This window comes from Symphalangus syndactylus, chromosome 3, assembly GCF_028878055.3.
Source record: "Symphalangus syndactylus isolate Jambi chromosome 3, NHGRI_mSymSyn1-v2.1_pri, whole genome shotgun sequence".
Taxonomy (NCBI): Eukaryota; Metazoa; Chordata; class Mammalia; order Primates; family Hylobatidae; genus Symphalangus; species Symphalangus syndactylus.
This window is the reverse complement of record NC_072425.2, coordinates 20,504,809-20,522,857: the sequence shown is the minus strand read 5'-3', so window position 1 is coordinate 20,522,857 and position 18,049 is coordinate 20,504,809. Positions and strand designations below refer to the sequence as shown.

Here is an 18,049-nt window from a genome sequence, read left to right as displayed (position 1 = left end):
GCCTTTGCCACGCTGGGACTCCAGCTCGCCACAGAGACTCTCGTTAGGACAGCAGCAGCCTCTGTCACATGACATGGTGTCTCCAGGCCAGTGAAAATATTCTCCGTTTAGCAACCTTAAAAATCCAGTCCAGGCCAGGCACAGTGGCTCACACCTATAATCCCGCACTTTGGGAGGCTGAGGCAGACGGATCACCTGAGGTCAGGAGTTCGAGACCAGCCTGGCCAACATGGTGAAACTCCATCTCTACTAAAAATATAAAAATTAGCTGGGCATAGTGGCACGTGCCTGTAATCCCAGCTACTCAGGAGGCTGAGGCATGAGATTCACTTCAACCTGGAAGGCAGAGGTGACCGCGCCACTGCACTCCAGCCTGGGCAACAGGGCAAGACTCTATCTCAAAAAAAAAAAAAAAAATTCCAGGCCTATGCCTCCAGAATAGCCATCCACACAATGGGCTGATAGGAGAATGTCAGGTTACAGGACCAGATTCCTGGGCTCCACTCCAGACCTGCTAAATCAGCCCCTCTGCTGAGGTTTTCATGCCTCTGGTGATGGAGAGCTCACTCCCTCGGGAAATCCTCCATCTTTGCACGGTTCCAGCTCATCCAATATGTGCCCTGCTGCCCAGAGATAACCCGATAGGTGCTGGGAGGTCAGGGCACAGTCCTCCACAATTTCCTCAGTGTTGGCCTTTCCTGCGGGGAGAAGAGGGACCCTGAGGACAGGCCCTGAAGCCCTCTGGCTTCCCTCTTGGCAGCAGAGCCCCATCTTCACCATTAACACCTTTTTCCTCTTTCACTTTTTAACTGAGGTATCATATACATACAGTGAAGCTCCTGGAGCCCTTTCCTGGTCACCACTCCTATAGAATAGCTTTTCCTATTCTTTAATTTCACATAAATGAAATACAGTAATGTGCTCTTTTGTGCCTGGTTTCTTTTACCCAGGATTACGTCCATGAGCTGCATTCATTTTGTCGTGTATAACTGAGGTTTTTTCTTTTGCAGTGCTGTACAGTATCCCACTGTGTGAACAGACTGCAGTTTATCAATTGATCCAACATTTGTTTCATTTTTGCTGTTACAAACAAAGCCACTCTGCACATTCTTGATTGCGTCTTTTGATGGATGGAAGCACTCATTTGGGCATCTACCTAGGAGCGGAATTGCTGGGTTATAGTGTTGGCAGTGTTTGGCCATGGTAGAAACCAGCTAGTGGTTTTCCAAAGTAGTTGTACCATTTTACCTTCTCATCAGCAAAGTGTGGACATTCCAGGTGCTCCACACATCACCAGCTTTCATGTGCGTCCGTGTGAAGAGACCACTAAACAGGCTTTGTGTGAGCAACATGGCTGTTTATTTCACCTGGGTGCAGGTGGGCTGAGTCCGAAAAGAGAGTCAGCGATGGGAGATGGATTATCATTAGTTCTTATAGGTTTTGGGATAGGCGGTGAAGTTAAGAGCAATGTTTTGTGGGCAGGGGGTGGATCTCGAAAAGTACATTTTCAAGGGTAGGGAGAATTACAAAGAACCTTCTTAAGGGTGGGGGAGATTACAAAGTACATTGATCAGTTAGGGTGGGGCAGAAACAAATCAATGGTGGAATGTCATCAGTTAAGGCTATTTTTACTTCTTTTGTGGATCTTCAGTTACTTCAGGCCATCTGGATGTATACGTGCAAGTCACAGGGGATGCGATGGCTTGGCTTGGGCTCAGAGACCTGACATTCCTGCCTTCTTATATTAACAAGAAAAATAAAACAAAATAGTGTTGAAGTCTTGGGGCGGTGAAAATTTTTTGGGGGGTGGTATGGAGAGAGAGAATGGGCGATGTTTCTCAGGGCTGCTTCAAGCGGGATTAGGGGCAGCGTGGGAACCTAGAGTGGGAAAGATTAAGCTGAAGGAAGATTTTGTTTTAAGGGGTGATATTGTGGCGTTGTTAGAAGAAACATTTGTCATATAGAATTATTGGTGATGGCCTGGATACGGTTTTGTATGAATTGAAAAACTAAATGGAATAAGAGAAGGAGAAAAACAGGTATAAAAGGTCTAAGAATTGGAAGGACCTAGGACATCTGATTAGAGAGTGTCTAAGGAGATTCAGCATAGTCCTGCCAGCAAAGATTATTTATTTACTTCAAGAGTTAAGAGTGGCAGTTTGGGGATAGCACCAGGAGATATCAGCTGTGATGGCTTGGAGAAACAGTGTAAACCAGCATTGTAAACAAGAGCAGGGCATGTGTGAGTAGTTGAGAACGGAGGAGTATGACTAGACAGAAAATAGTAGGAATGACAAGTTTTTTGGGGACATAGTCTAAGTTGGTCCAGTGTCTGGAATGAGACTGGGGCTTAATAAAAAGGAGCTTAAATGGGCTGTACCTTGTAGCATTCTGAGGACAGGCCTGAATTCTGAGAAGTGAAAGTGGTAAAAGTATTGTCCAGTCCTTTTTAAGTTGGTGGCTGAGCTTAGTGAGGTGTGTTTTTAAAAGACTTTTAGTCCGTTCTACTTTTCTTGAAGACGGAGGACTGTAAGGGATATAAAGGTTTCACTGAATACTAAGAGCCTGAAAAACTGTTTGGCTGATTTGAATAATAAAGGCTGGTCTGTTATCAGACTGTATAGAGGTGGGAAGGCTAAACTGAGGAATTATGTCTGACGGAAGGGAAGAAATGACTGCAGTGGCCTTCTCAGACCCTGTAGGAAAGGCCTCTACTTATCTAGTGAAAGTGTCTACTTAGATGAAGAGGTATTTTAGTTGTCTGACTCGGGGCATGTTGAGTAAAGCTAATTTGCCAGTCCTGGGTGGCGGCAAATCGTCGAGCTTGATGTGTAGGGAAGGGAGGGGGCCTGAATAATCCCTGAGGAGTAGTAGAATAGCAGATGGAACACTGAGAAGTTATTTCTTTGAGGATAGATTTCCACGATGGAAAGGAAATGAGAGGTTCTAAGAGGCGGGCTAGTGGCTTGTACTATAGCATAGCCTGCCTTTGCTGGTGTGTGGGGATTAGACCTGGTGGAACTGCCATCAATAAATCAAGCGTGATCAGGGTGAGGAACAGGAAAGAAGGAAATATGGGGAAATGGGGTGAGTGTCAGGTGGATCAGAGAGATACAGTCATGAGGGTCAGGTAATGGTATCAGGAATAATGTGGGAGGCCGGATTGAAGTCCGGGCCAGGAACAATGGTAATTGTGGGACTTAACAAAGAGTGAGTACAGCTGAAGGAGCCAGGGAGCAAAAAGTATATGCGTCAGGTATGAGGAAGAAAATAGATTTTGGAAGTTATAAGAAATGTAGAGAGTAAGTTGAACATAGTTTGTGATTTTGAGGGCCTCTAAAAGTATTAGGGTGCACGGAGACATGATGGCTAGGCTAAAACAGTAAGGTCAAGTTGTTTGGACAGAAAGGCTACAGGGTGCAGTCCTGACTCTTGTGTAAGAATTCTGACCGCACTAACCATGCCTAGGGAGGAAAGGAGTTGTTGTTTTGTAAGGGATTGAGGTTTGGGAGATTAATTGGACACGATCAGCAGGGAGAGCACATGTGTTTTTATGAGAATTATGCCGAGATAGGTAACAGATGAGGAAGAAATTTGGGCTTAACTGAAGTAATGGGGGCTGTCTGTGAAGCCTTGCAGCAGTACAGCCCAGGTAATTTGCTGAGCCTGATGGGTGTTAGGGTCAGTCTAAGTGAAAGCGAAGAGAGGCTGGGATGAAGGGTGCAAAGCATGTTTGAGATCTAGAACAGAATAATGGATTGTGGAGGGAGGTATTGAAGATAGAAGAGTATATGGGTTTGGCACCATGGGGTGGATAGGCAAAACAATTTGGTTGATAAGGCGCAGATCTTGAACTAACCTGTAAGCCTTGTCTGGTTTTAGGACAGGTGAAATAGGGAAATTGTAAGGGGAGTTTATAGGTTTTAGAAGCCCGTGCTGTAGCAGGCGAGTGATAACAAGCTTTAATCTTTTTAAAGCGTGCTGTGGGATGGGATATTGGCATTGAGTGGGGTAAGGGTGATTAGGTTTTAGTGAGATGGTAAGGGGTGCATGATCGGTTGGTTGCCAAGGAGGGAATAGAGGTATTTTATACTTGTGGGTTAAGGTGGGGGAATACAAGAGGAAGACGCAAAGGAGGCTTTGGATTGAGAAGAAGGGCGGCAATGAGATGCAGCTGTAGTCTAGGAATAGTCAGGGAAGCAGATAATTTTGTTAAAGTGTCTCGGCCTAATAAGGGAACTGGGCAGGTGGGGATAACTAAAAAGGAGTCCTTCAAAGAGTATTGTCTAAGTTGGCACCAGAGCTGGGGAGTTTTAAGAGGTTTAGAAGCCTGGCCGTCAATACCCACAGCAGTTATGGAGGCAAGGGAAACAGGCCCTTGAAAAGAAGGTAATGTGGAGTGGGTAGCCTCCATATTGATTAAGAAGGGGACGGACTTACTTTCCACTGTGAGAGTCACCTGAAGCTCGGCGTCCGTGATGGGCTACGGGGCCTCCGAGGCGATTGGGCAGCGTCAGTCTTCAGCTGCTAAGCCGAGAAGATCTGGGAAGGAGTCAGTCAGAGAGCCTTGGGCCAGAGTTCCAGGGGCTCTGGGAGTGGCTGCCAGGTGAGTTGAACAGTCTGATTTTCAGTGGGGTCCTGCACAGATGGGACATGGCTTAGGAGGAATCCTGGGCTGCGGGCATTCCTTGGCCTAGTGGCTAGATTTCCAGCACGTGTAGCAAGCTCCTGGGGGAGGAGGTTCTGGAGGAACACCTGGCTGCTGCGGTTCAGGTGTTTGGAAGTTCTTGTGTGCTGGAGATGTGGCTGGGGTTTGTCTCACAGTGGAGGCAAGGAATTGTAACTTCTTTCTATTATTGTACACCTTGAAGGTGAGGTTAATTAAATCCTGTTGTGGGGTTTGAGGGCCAGATTTTAATTTTTGGAGCTTTATTTAATGTCGGGAGTGGATTGGGTAATAAAATGTATACTGAGAATAAGACGGCCTTTTGACCTTTTAGGGTCTAGGGCTGTAAAGAGTCTCAGGGTTGCTGCCAAACGAGCCATGAACTGGGCTGGATTTTTATATTTGATGAAAAAGAGCTTAAATGCTATCTGATTTGGGATAAAGAAAAAGGAGCATTAACCTTGACTATGCTTTTAGCTCCAGCCACCTTTTTAAAAATAAATTGCTGGGCAGGTGGAGGAGGGCTAGTCACGGAATGAAACTGTAAGCCGGACCGGGTGTGAGGAGGGGAGGTGATAAAAGGATTATAGGGTGGAGGAGCGGAGGCTGAGGAAGAATTGGGACCTAGCTCGGCCTGGCAAGGAGGGGAGAGGTCAGATGGGTCTGTAGAAAAGGAAAATTAGAAAGACTTAACCACACTTGGGGTTGGGATTGAGGGGACAGGCGGGAGGGAAAGAAGGAAGATTTGGGAGTTGCATTGGGCACAGAGACTAGGAAGGGACTGATGTGTGAAAGAATGCCTGGATGTCAGGCACCTCAGACCATTTGCCTATTTTATGACAAGAATTATTTAGATCTTGTAGGATGGAAAAATTGAAAGTGCTGTTTTCCTGCTATTTGGAACTACTGTCAAGTTTGTATTGGGGTCAAGCGGCATTGCAGAAGAAAAGACGCTTAGATTTTAGATCAGGCGAGAGTTGAAGAGGTTTTAAGTTCTTAAGAACACAGGCTAAGGGAGAAGAAGGAGGAATGGAAGGTGGAAGCTTGCCCATAGTGAAGGAGGCAAGCCCAGAGAAAAGAGTAGAGACACAGAGAAGGGGTGGGGGGTTCTTGCCCTCCAGAAAAGCAGAGAAGGGGTTGGGGCACGGAAATAAGGGATTGGGGCACAGAGATATAAGAGGTTGGGGTGCAGAAATAAGGGATCGGGGCACAGAGATAAGAGGTCGGGGTGTAGAAATAAGCGATTGGGGGTTCTTGCCCCCTAGAAAAGCGGGACTTGCCACTAAGGGTGAAGGAGAAGGGGTTGAGAGGTACTACCCCCTCCCCCAGAAAAGCAGGACTTGCTGCTAAGGGTGAAGGAGAAAGGGTTGAGGGGTACTTGCCTCTCCCCCAGAAAAGCAGAGAAGGGGTAGAGACAAGGAGAGAAGGGGTTGGGGTACCTGCCCCTCCCCCAGAAAAGCGGGACTTGCCACTAAGGGTGAAGGAGAAGGGGTTGAGGGGTACTTGTCCCTGCCCCAGAAAAGCAGAGAAGGGGTAGAGACACAGAGAGAAGGGGTTGGGGTACTTGTCCCTCCTCCAGAAAAGCAGAGAAGGGGTAGAGACACAGAGAGAAGGGGTTGGGGTACTTGTCCCTCCTCCAGAAAAGCAGAGAAGGGGTAGAGACACAGAGAGAAGGGGTTGGGGTACTTGCCCTTCCCCCAGAAAAGCAGGACTTGCCGCTAAGGGTGAAGGACCAAGGCAGGCGTCCCTGCGTGGTCTGACACCTTTGAAACGTGGGTGAATAATCAGAGAGGCGTCCCTGCAATGATTAAACACCAAGGGAAGGCTGCCTTCCCAGTCCGTGACCGGCGCCGGAGTTTTGTGTCCACGGATAAAACGTGTCTCCTTTGTCTCTACCAGAAAATGAAAGAAAATGAAATTAAGAGAAGGGAGAGATTGAAGTGTGGCGCCAAGATTGAAAGGAGAAAGAGGTTGAGGGATAGTGAGGGAAGTTGGAGAAGAGAGTAAAAAGAGGCCGCTTACCGGACTTGAAATTGGTGAGATGTTTCTTGGGCTGGTCGGTCTGAGGACCTGAGGTCGTAGGTGGATCTTTCTCATGGAGCAAAGAGCAGGAGGATGGGGGATTGATCTCCCAAGGGAGGTTCCCCGATCCGAGTCACGGCACCAAATTTCATGTGCGTCCGTGTGAAAAGACCACTAAACAGGCTTCGTGTGAGCAACATGGCTGTTTATTTCACCTGGGTGCAGGTGGGCTGAGTCCGAAAAGAGAGTCAGCGATGGGAGATGGATTATCATTAGTTCTTATAGGTTTTGGGATAGGCGGTGAAGTTAAGAGCAATGTTTTGTGGGCAGGGGGTGGATCTCGAAAAGTACATTTTCAAGGGTAGGGAGAATTACAAAGAACCTTCTTAAGGGTGGGGGAGATTACAAAGTACATTGATCAGTTAGAGTGGGGCAGAAACAAATCACAATGGTAGAATGTCATCAGTTAAGGCTGTTTTTACTTCTTTTGTGGATCTTCAGTTACTTCAAGCCATCTGGATGTATACGTGCAAGTCACAGGGGATGCGATGGCTTGGCTTGGGCTCAGAGGCCTGACACCAACCTTGTTTTTCTTTAACTTTGGTTTTTTTGTCTTTATGCATTCAGATGGGTGCATAGTTGTACCTCATTGTGTTTTTTTGGTTTTGTTTTTTGTTTTGAGACAGAGTCTCACTCACTCTGTCGCCTGGGTTGGAGTGCAGTGGCATGATCTCGGCTCACTGCAGCCTCTACCTCCTGGGTTCAAGGGTTTCTCTTGCCTCAGCCTCCTGAGTAGCTGGGATGACAGGCGTGTACCACCATGCCTGGCCAATTTTTGTGTTTTTAGTAGAAACAGGGTTTCACCATGTTGGCCATGCTGGTCTCAAACTCCTGACCTCAGGTAATTCACACACCTCGGCCTCCCAAAGTGGTGGGTTTACAGGCGTGAGCCAACCACACCCGGCCGCTCATTGTGTTTTAATTTGCCCTCCTCTGATGAGTAGTAAGAAAAGTAGCCTCGCTTCATGTGCTTATTGGCCACTGGGTTATTCTCTTTTGTGAAGTGCCTGTTAGAGGCTTTTGCTCATTTGAATAAGGGGGTAGTTTGTCTCTTATGTATTGATTTACGGAAGCTTTGAAATATGTTCTGTAAAGAGTCCCTTGTCAGGTGTATGTGTTGGGATGATTTTCTCCCAGTCTGTGGCTTGCCTTTTAACTCTGAATGGTGTGGTTTGATGAACTGAAGTTCCTAGTTTTAATGCCTTACACACGTTTCCTTTTTGGTTAGTGCCTTTTCCATCCTGTTTAAGAGATCTCAGCCAACCCCGAGTCTGGACAGGCTAATTGGTGGGTGGCCATGGGCAGAGCTAAGTGCTCAGTTTCTGGAGCCTGAGGGTCTGGGTTGGAACTAATTCCTGCCACTCTCATGCAAACCTCTTCACCCGGCCGAGCCTCAGTTTCTCCATCTGGAAAATGGAGATACTGCCTCATATCACTGTTGGGAACAGAAATGAGCTGACACATGGAAGATCTTGGTCAGCCTCCACAGTGATGGTTTTTTCACTGTTCAGAGCCTGATCCTGACTCTTGCGGATTCAGACAGTCCACTTAAAGGACATGTGGTCAGTTGCTTCCCCCAGCCGGGCCAAGGCATCCCCTTCCCCTGGGCAGCTGGCAGAAACACCAACCCCTAGCTCTCCAGCCCCATCCTGATTCTTTTTTTTTTTTTTTTTTGAGCCCAAATCTCACTCTGTTGCCCAGGCTGGAGTGCAGTGGAGTGATCTTGGCTCTCTGCAACCTCTGCCTCCCTGATTCAAGTGATTCTTCTGCCTCAGCCTCCTGAGTAGCTGGGATTATAGGTGTCCGCCACTATGCCTAGCTAATTTTTGCATTTTTAGTTAGAGACGGGGTTTCGCCATGTTGTCCACCCACCTTGGCCTCCCAGAGTGCTGGGATTACAGGTGTGAGCCGTGGCGCCCAGCCTCCCAGCCTGATTCTTGGTTTAGGTGGGTCCAGGGAATCTGCTTCAAGTCCTCCGGCACCCCAGGTGTTTAGTGCCCTGCTAGCATGGGAACCTCTGATCCAACTGTTCATCTGACAGAGGAAGGCACAGGCCCAGAGAGGGAAAGGGGCTGCTCAGAGACCGAGGCACAGTCTCTCCCCAGCCCCCATGTGCCCTCCCTCCAACCTCACCTCTGTGCCCTGCCCCTGCCCTACATGGAGCGTAAGCAGCCCCCCTTGCTGTGTTGCAGTGGGGACGCCCTACTACATGTCACCGGAGAGGATCCATGAGAACGGCTACAACTTCAAGTCCGACATCTGGTCCCTGGGCTGTCTGCTGTACGAGGTGAGTCTCTGCCCGCGGCTCAGCAGCATTTGGTGGGACATGCGTGGGGGGTGCCCAGTTAGGACAGGGCTCACCCTACCAGCTCAGGGTTGGAACCCAGGAATGTCATGTCTGCCTGAGGCATCAGTACCACCAGGGCCCTGTCCTTCACCCTCCTCAGCCCCACGTGGGGCCTGGTCTGCAGGGCCAGGCTGGTGGAGGCTGTTAGGGGGTGGGCAGCAGTGGGCGGGGTCCGGGAAGGGAAGGCAGAGGGAGCACAGGCCAGGCAGCTGATCCCCAGCTGCCCCTGCCCCCGTCGCCCTGGTAACCACAATAACACACCGGCGATTCTGTTCATCGTTTATTATGGGTCAGGCCCCATGCAGGGCACCTGGGATCAGGAGAGGAGTCAGACTTGCCTCATGCCCCTGAATCGCTCTCCACTGACAGGTGGCCACCCCCTCCAGGCCCAGAAATGTGGGTCTCCCTAAAGACCACCACCTCTCCCCTGGGCTGTGAAATGGAGCTAGGGGATGGCCACTTCCAGACCTGGTGGCCTGCCTGGACAAAGGGACAGGAACATTTCTGAGTTTTGGTGAGCCCAGACGTGAGACAATAAGAATAAATGGAAGCCCCCCACCCATTTTGTCCAGCCACACTGGGGCCCCAGGTGATGAGAGGTGTGGGGAGCGTGAGCCATTCTTGGCCATGAAGCTGTGGCTTGCAGCCACCGGCAGGAGGGAGGCCTAAGCTCTCCGGTGTCCAGGTTGGCAGCCACACAAGCTCTCCCCTGCCCCTAGACCACCAAAGGCTGGGTGGCTCCGGGATTCCATCCACCTGGCTGAGCCCCTCCACATCTATAGGATGGGAACAGGACCACCTGTCTTGCATTGTCCTCAGTCCTGATAAATGGGAGACAGGAAAGGGCTCTGGAAACCCCCCAGGCTGTTAGACACCGAGCCCGGCTGGGTTTTACAGTTGGAATCCTGATTGTTTTTCTCCTTTCCCTGGAGCTGACTTGAGCAGATGTGGGGTCTGGCTTGTAGCTGACGCACTGAAAGAACTTCAGTCTCAACTGCTGTGGCCGGTGACAGTCCACAGCAGCGATGCTCAGGACAGCATGTCCGGCGCCTGCCTCAAGTGCTGCGCAGTTGTCCGCAGAGCCTGATTGCTCTGTCCCCTTGGGACCGTCGACTCTGAGGCTGACCTCACAGCCCTTGTGCATGAACTTGAGGGCTACGCTGCCTGCTGCTGGGCCACGTGGGACCCGTGGCTGCTCTCTTGGCCAGGGTCTTGTGGCCAGGGTCTTTTGGTGGTGAGATTTCCCCTCCCCACATTACAGATTGAGACTATGAGATCAAAACTCTGATCTGTTTGCGGGGTTTAAACTTCACAGCATCTTTCTTTTGTTTTTTTGAGACAGAGTCTCACTCTGTCACCCGGGCTGGAATGCAGTGGCGCAATCTCGGCTCACTGCAACCTCCACCTCCCAGGTTCAAGCAATTCTCCTGCCTTAGCCTCCCAAGTAGCTGGGACTACAGACGCCCGCCACCCCACCTGGCAAATTTTCATATTTTTTGGTAGAGACGGGGTTTCACCATGTTAGCCAGGCTGGCAGCATCTTTCTTTATAAGCCGGTGACCTGCTATATTTCATTTTAACAGCCTGGCTGGAGGTGTGGTCCTTGTGGAACTGGTGCTTGGGACCCCGTCTCCCGGGGCTCAGCAGATGCAGGTGACAAGAGGGTGGGACCCCTTCTCCCGGAGCTCAGCAGATGTGGGTGACAAGAGGGTCTGTGGGTGAGTCCGGCCCTGACAGAGCTGGGAAGCAGGCCAGGTGCTCTTTCCAGGACTCCCCAGGGCATCGGCTGCAGGAGGAGCTTTGAATGAGGACCTAACTGGAGCAGCTGTGGAGTGTCTGCAGTGGATGGGGGAGTGCCCTGCAGGTGAAAGGGAAAGAGACATTTGTCCTCCCTGCCTCCCTGTCTCTCCACAGTCCAGCTGCTGGGTGGATTGGGGTGGCGAGTGTTGAGCAGGGTGTATGGGTGGGCTCAGGGGAGGGCAGTGGATGTAGGAGAGAATTTGGAGGGAAGTCAGTGTCTTTAGCCACAGGAGACAAGACATGTAAGTCGAAACTCTTCTGAGACAGGAGGAAACCTGCTGGTGTAGGGCCCTGTGTGCCTGCACATTCCGAACAGCCGCAGGGAGGGTGCGTGCCTGTTATTTTGTAGAGAAGATGTTAAATCCAGGTGGGAAAGCCCTGGGTGAGGAGAGTTGCTGAGTGGCACAGAGCCACCGTGCTGCCAGTGTGTGTCCCCCAGGAGGAGTCGTGAGATCCAGTCTCTCTGGGACTCCTCTAAGTCCAGGCACTTACGCAGGTGGCCACTCTGGCCACCAAGGTCCCTGAGGCTAGCAGTAGAGTCACACCGATGTCACCTGCTAACCTGGCTGTCCCTGGACTCAGGGCCCCAGGGTCACCACCCTGCCCCCACCTGCCCTAGGGTCTGAGGAGGGGATGCAAACCCACCTGTAAGTGGGCATCGTTCACCTGGTGTCAGATCCTGAGGGGCAGAGACAGGCGTTCTAGGTCTCCCAAGGCCCGGGCAAATGACTGCAGCATAGTGGGCGGTTGCTGAGCACACTTTTGAACTAGAGCATGTGTCTGTGTGTAGGCAGCTCACTTACCACCTCACTTGCATCCAAATCCCAGCTCCAGGGCCACCCACGGAAGGATCCAGGCAAGTCAGCCCCTCCTCGTTGGGCTTCAGGTGTCCCATATGTAGAATGAGTTCCCAGCCCACTTTGTCATAGTGAGGAAGGAATGAGGCCCTAGGGGTGAGGCACCCAAGTCAGAGAAGGCCCTCGGGCCTGTCCACCAGCCACGGGCCAAGCACGGGCACTTCTGCCCACCTCCGGCACGAGGCTTCCCTTTTTGCTGTGGCCAGCGGGAAGCCAAAACGCAGCCCAGCCTCAGTCCCCGGGGAGGCTCCGCTTTGTCCTTCTTTCCTCATGTGTCTCGTCCCTGGGTCAGATGGCTTTTCGTTTCTTTTTCCATTCCGCTTTGTGTTTTTGTAAGCTGCTTCCTGTCTCCCATGAACCATGGGCTTTCCACACATGAACACACACACAGGCTGGCCAGGCTGACAGAGCTGTGCCCACTTCCCCGGGGCTGGGGCCTGGAGGCTAGCAGCTGGCTCCCTCTGCCTGTGCCAGGCCCTCCACTCGAGAACTAGCCCTGTGGTTCCCAGCCCCATTCCCTGCCTCAGTCTTTGTCTCCGCTCTGCAGAGGCAGGCACAGCCCATCCTGTGCCAGGCCTCACTGAATTCTGGGTCGGGCAGTCCTCCTCCGAGTCCTCATTTGTGGGCACCTAAATGTGCATCTCATGAGGCAGTCCCGCCTTCATGGCTCCCTGGCATTGAGGCTCGGGTTATGCTGAGCTGACTTATTTGTTGGAGTGAGTGGGGCTTTGTGGGTCGCAGCTTGGGGGGCTGGACCACAGCCGGGGGGTAGCGAGGGGACGGATCGCAGCCGGGGGGGTGGTATGGGGGATGGATCGCAGTTGCGGGGGTACCGATCGCAGCGAGGGGTGGTTCGGGGCACAGATCGCAGCCAGGGGTGGATACCAGTCAGCAAGCAGTGGGAAGTGAATGAAACACAGCAGTCAAGCCCTGAGGGGATTGGCATCCTCAGGGACAGCAGGCGCTGACCTAACCCTAGCAGCCCTGGCCTCACACAGCAGCAGGCTGCTGTGGCCACCCGTGGCTGGCCCATCCAAGGGCGACGGGGCAGGGGCTCTGTGCCAGGTGACCCCCTCCCCACTCCTGCAGCCCCAAAAGGGGAAGGGGAAGGCGAAGCAGGCGTTTCCCCAGCAGACAGGGCGGGGAGCCACATCTGAGCCTACGGCCGTGTAATTAGAAAGAGGCCTCCCGCAGTCACACCCGGAGCCTCCCGCCCCACAGCCTGTGGTGTCTTCCAGGGGCACCAGCCTGAAGAGCTGTGACAAAGCCCCCCGCCCTCTCCGGGGGATCCTGCTGAGGATCCTGCACAGGGCACATACCCAGGTCACCTGGGCCCTGGTGACAGACACAGCCGGAGAAAACCTGCCCTTCCCCAAGCCCCAGTGCAGCCCAGAAGGCTCAAAAGCCCCTGTGCTCGTCCCTGTGGCTGCAGTGACAGATGCCACCACGCCGATGGCTTCAAGCAACGTAAGTTTACTCTCTTACATCTCGTGGATTCTGGAGACCAGATGTCCAAAATCAGTCTCGCTGGGCTAAGTCAAGGTGTCAGCGGGCAGGCGCCTTCTGGAGGTTCTGGGGGTGAATCTGTTTCCTTGTGTTTTCCATGGAAAATGGAGAGGCCACCTGCGGTCCTCGGTCCCCGCCTCATGTCACCACAGCCTCTGGTGTGCGTCAGCCTGGCGTCTTCCCGTCTTCTGTGACCTTCTCTCTTGGGCTGCCTCTCATGAGGGCTTTTGTGACTACACTGGGGCCCACCTGGATAATGCCCCCATCTCAGGAGCCAACATTTCATCACAGCTGCAAAATCCTGTTTGCCCTATAAGGTGTCATTTACAAGTCCCAAAAATTCGGTGGTGGACATCTTTGGGGCCCATCATTGAGTCCTCCATACCCTCTCACACCTGGGCTTCAGCTATTACTGAGGACCTCCTGTGGCCACCGGAGTTGCTGGCGCTGACCCTAGCTAGTGGGAGCCACCACAAAGCCCCGCACCTGGCCCTTGGGTGGGGCCCCAGCAGAGTGTCTTGAAGAGGCTGGAATCAGCAGCACTGGCCCGAACATGGAGTGAATCATAAGACTCGCAGGCCAGGCGGTGGGGAGCCCCCGGTGGGAGCTGGGAGCAACAATGCCCGAGCTTGGGATATCGGAAGGCCGGGCTCTGTTTCTCATTACCCAGATGCCCTTGGAGGTGCCCAGCGGGCTGCCCGCTCTGCAAGACTGATTGTTATCTATGTGGGAGCTCAGCTGCAAGTACAGAGCTAGAGGAATTGGCTTGTTCAGTGCCAGTCCTAGGATCCTCATGGGGGGCCTTCTCGCAGCAGCCTCGAGGTGCCCAGCTGGGACTGAGACCCAGCGAGACAGCGGACTCAAGACCTGCAGAGCCTTGGCCGGGACGCTGCTTTGGAATCCTGCTCGGACGGCGGAGCGGCCTGGACGCCCCTCCGTGGTGGAGGAGCAGGGCGGCAGACCGCCTGGCCTCCAGGCACCCTTCAGTCTGGGATGTGCTTGAGAGACACTGGGTGATGAGATGGGTGTCTGAGGCCCTGACAGGCAGGAGTCAGATCCTCCTTGTCCCTCTGACATCTCAGATCACACACCAGCTTCTCTGAGCCCTCCCGGTGGGGGCCAGGGCCCACCCGCCCCCTTTTCCTCGGCTATATGTCACCCTGATAACACCGGAGAGAAGAGCTTGGCATTTGAGGAGCAGCGCTGAGAGCCACGGCCTCGGCAGTTCTAACGAGGCCCCAGACAGAGTCCTCTCTTTCGACCAGTCAGAGGCTGGGTGGTCACTGGTAGAAGGAGATCTCGCCGTCCAGGGTAATCGTTCTAATCCCCGCAGCCCAGAGCTCCTTTCACAGCCTGTTGCCCTGATGAGGGTGGAAGGCCCGTGGCCGGCAGCAGAGTGGGGGCAGGCTGGGGCGGATGGAGGAGGCCTGTTCCTGGGGAAGGCCGAGAGGGGTCCTCTGGCAGAGCTCACTGCTGACCCCATTCAAAAGGCTTTTCTGAAACGATGCGGAGAAAGTGCTGGAAAGAGCAGAGACATGATCGGAAGCGGAGGCCAGCTTGGGGGCTCAATGCTCCCCTCAGTGTTCTGGGGCCTTTGGAGTTCCCAGCAGCGAGGTTTATAAAATTCAGATCAAATGGGCATGATCTGAAGTTGAAGATCGGCTGATTCCTCTCCGGGGTCAGCCACACGAAAAACCAGGGCCTGCTTTCACAGGACCAACACTCAAAATATCCCTTCTACGCTGCGCAGTAACAGTCCAGGAAAATCCACCTTAATCCTCCAGCTGCAACTCGGGGGTACCCAGATCACCCCAGGTGAGTGTCCTGGAGTCTCAGCTGCTCTCTGTTATGGCAACAGATGTCCTTTGAAAATGCCCGATTAACCCTTTGCACGCGAGGGTCTCGTTTTAATTCCTGGACACGCGTCATCCGGGTGGTGCATTTGGCAGGTTCCCAGCCCGCTCCCGGTCAGGTCAGCAGACCCCAAAATGGGCAGGGCGTCTGCATCCTCACACTTCCCCTGCCTGGCCAGACCCTCCCTGCAGCCCTCCTCCAAGGGTGGGTTTCAGGCTCCACATGGGTTCCCAGCCCTTCTCCGAGGGGCCCAAGCTCCCAGCCAGCGGGAAGACAGAGGTGATGCCGTCCCTAAACACCCACCTGAAAGCACTTGGCCTGGCCTGGGCCCCTGGTCCCGAGGGTGCTGAACCTGGGGCTGAGGAAAGCCCACAGTCTCCAGGCTGCACTCAGCAGCTTCCCCAAAGGCCACCTGCAAACCCAAGGATGGTGCCAGGCTCTGAAGCTCCTCCACGCCCTCCTGAAGGAGGCAGGCCCTTGGGGTCACCACACCTGTTCATGGACGAACAGAGAATGGGGCAAGACCAGGAAACCCAAGCTGACGGGCACCCTCAAACCCTGCTACCAAGGACTCCTCCCCGCTCAGCCTCTGGGGCGCGAGGACAAGTGACGGTTCCCCAGGTATCCCAGGGCCCCTTGGTAGGAGCCCAGGAGCCCTTGGCCAAGGAGCCAGAGCAGGGTGTCCCTGGCAGCCTGGCCCCTCCGAGGGGGAACCAGGGCCAAACAGCAGGAGGGCACTCGCCGGACGGCACTTCACTAGCCGGAGGCATTGGGCCTCGGGGCGGTCCAGGGGGTGGTCAGCCACAGTAAGCTGGAGTGACGAGAAGCTCTTTCCCATTATGGGTTCATAATGGGGCCAGCGGGTGCCATGCTGGGCTGCTGCACCACTGCCTCAGGGCCACTGTGGCCCCTGCACACCCCCTTGAGGAGTCCCCTGTGAGTGCTCTGAGTGTTGGGGCGGCCTGGCAGCACCCTGACAGCTAAGAACTCACAGGGGGCCACCGCCCCACAGGCCTTTCTCTCCCCCATGGCTGTGGCCGGCCTTCAGGGCAGAACCGGTGCTACAGGCCTCACCTCATCAAAGGTGGTCATGGCCCCGCTGGTGGTGCCTCCTCCGTGTGCCAGCCCAATCCTCGCCACAGGCCTGCGGGTGGGGACATTTTACAAATGAGGAAACTGAAGTTCGGACACGCAGCAAGTGCCAGAGCTGGGGTCCGGACAGAGCTAGGGCTGGCTGTGGAGCCAGGCGCTTCCCTCCCACCCTGAAGGTTGCCTCCAACAAGCTGCTGCACACCTCTATCCAGGGGCAGGAGGCTGCCTCCCTCCCTCCTGAACCCCCTGCTCCCCCTGCCCTGATATCGGCAGCTGGCTTCCACAGGCAGCAGCTCTGCGAGGGGCTGGCAAGAACAGCCACAGTGAAATGCTTCACCCTTCTCTGGCCCACCCCACCCCACCCCAAAATGTCCGTCCATAGGTAAGGAAAGCTCCCTGAACACGTGGGGCACAGAGACCTGCCCCTGCGGGCATCTTGGAAATTGTGTTTTACGGAAATAAGACTGTGAACTCGGGAACCTGCCACACGGAGCCTGGGTCCCCCGGGCTGAGGTGGGAGCAAGGTGGAATTGGCTCGCAGCGTCTAACTGCCCTTCCTTATTGCCTTTAAAGTTTTGTCACCGAAACCCTCGTGCCCACTTAATCCAGTGATAGAACCAGGGTGGTGTTGTGCCTGCTCCTCTGTTGAACCCTAGCATGATTCGGGGGGAGAAGTCCTGCTGGACTCGCCGCAGTCAGGACCAGAGAGAGCCCATGCCCCAATCTGGAGCAGCCGCCTCCTCTCCAGTCCTTCTGAGCCTTGAGGCCGAAAGCTTATCTTCGTTGTCCCCCTCCCTTGCAGATGGCAGCCCTCCAGAGCCCCTTCTATGGAGATAAGATGAATCTCTTCTCCCTGTGCCAGAAGATCGAGCAGTGTGACTACCCCCCGCTCCCCGGGGAGCACTACTCCGAGAAGGTGAGTTTGCAGGAGCCGGAGACCTCACCAGCCCTGGGAGGCCACTGAGGCTTATGAGGGCCGCTCCAAAACACCACAGCTGTGTGGTTGAGGTTAGGCTCACCCTACACGGTGCAGAAAGGGAGCTTTCTGGAAAAGTGACTTGGAGAGGGGAAAGTAGGTGATTGCACTGAAGAAGGGGTTTCACCATGCAGCTTCAGTGTAGGACCCCCAGGTAGGAACCAGTGGGACGTGGCCCTTGGCACACCTCCACCTGTTCAGCTCCCAACTTGGTGTTCCAGTGGGAGGCCCACTGCTGCAGGTCCCCAGGACAGGGTCTGTGCCATGCCAGACATGGGAACAGATACAGAGGCAGGATGCAGCAGGCCTGGCGTCCCCATACCACCGATGGTGGCCACTCTGCTCCCATTACAGGAAACTACGGCAGGAGGACTGGTCAGTTTCCTCCTTATGGTATAACAGACTTAACACCCTGGGCTTCTGCTGTCAACATTTTACACTGGCTGCAGGAGCCGTGGACACAGCTCCGACGGGTCTGGTGTGGAGCTGTGCCAGTTACTAGGAATGTGTGAATATCTTCTTCCTCGGCTCCATCACCTTGAAGATGGGACTAATAGATAAACTCCTTGGTGGACAATAGTGAGGAAGAAAGGACAGGTTTCCTGGCATAGCAGGGTCGTAAGTGTAGACACATGTTCACACTCTCTGCACTGTTCCTAGGTGAGTCCCCTAACCTCCCTGAGTCTCCGTTTCTTCACCTATACAATGGGGATAATATTAAATCTTCCACACAGGATCAGTGTAAGGATTAAGGTAAGGCACCAGGCTAACACTGCCACCACCATCCAAAGTGGCCAATGGATGGGGCCTGGCTCAGTCAGTGCTCACTAAATGTCATGTGACCCTTATCTCTGTTCAAGGTCAATGCT

General features: G+C 53.5%; 1 protein-coding gene across 6 annotated transcripts in view; it reads left to right on the top strand.

Moving 5' to 3' along the window:
- Nucleotides 1–18,049, top strand: part of NEK6 (NIMA related kinase 6) — a 103,133-nt gene that overhangs the window by 81,547 nt on the left and 3,537 nt on the right. For all 6 annotated transcript variants that reach the window (XM_055271143.2, XM_055271140.2, XM_055271144.2 and 3 more), the window contains exons 8-9: nt 8,941–9,035; nt 17,007–17,120. In XM_055271143.2, the coding sequence (XP_055127118.1) occupies nt 8,941–9,035; nt 17,007–17,120 (209 nt within the window). The remainder of the gene's footprint in view (nt 1–8,940; nt 9,036–17,006; nt 17,121–18,049) is intronic.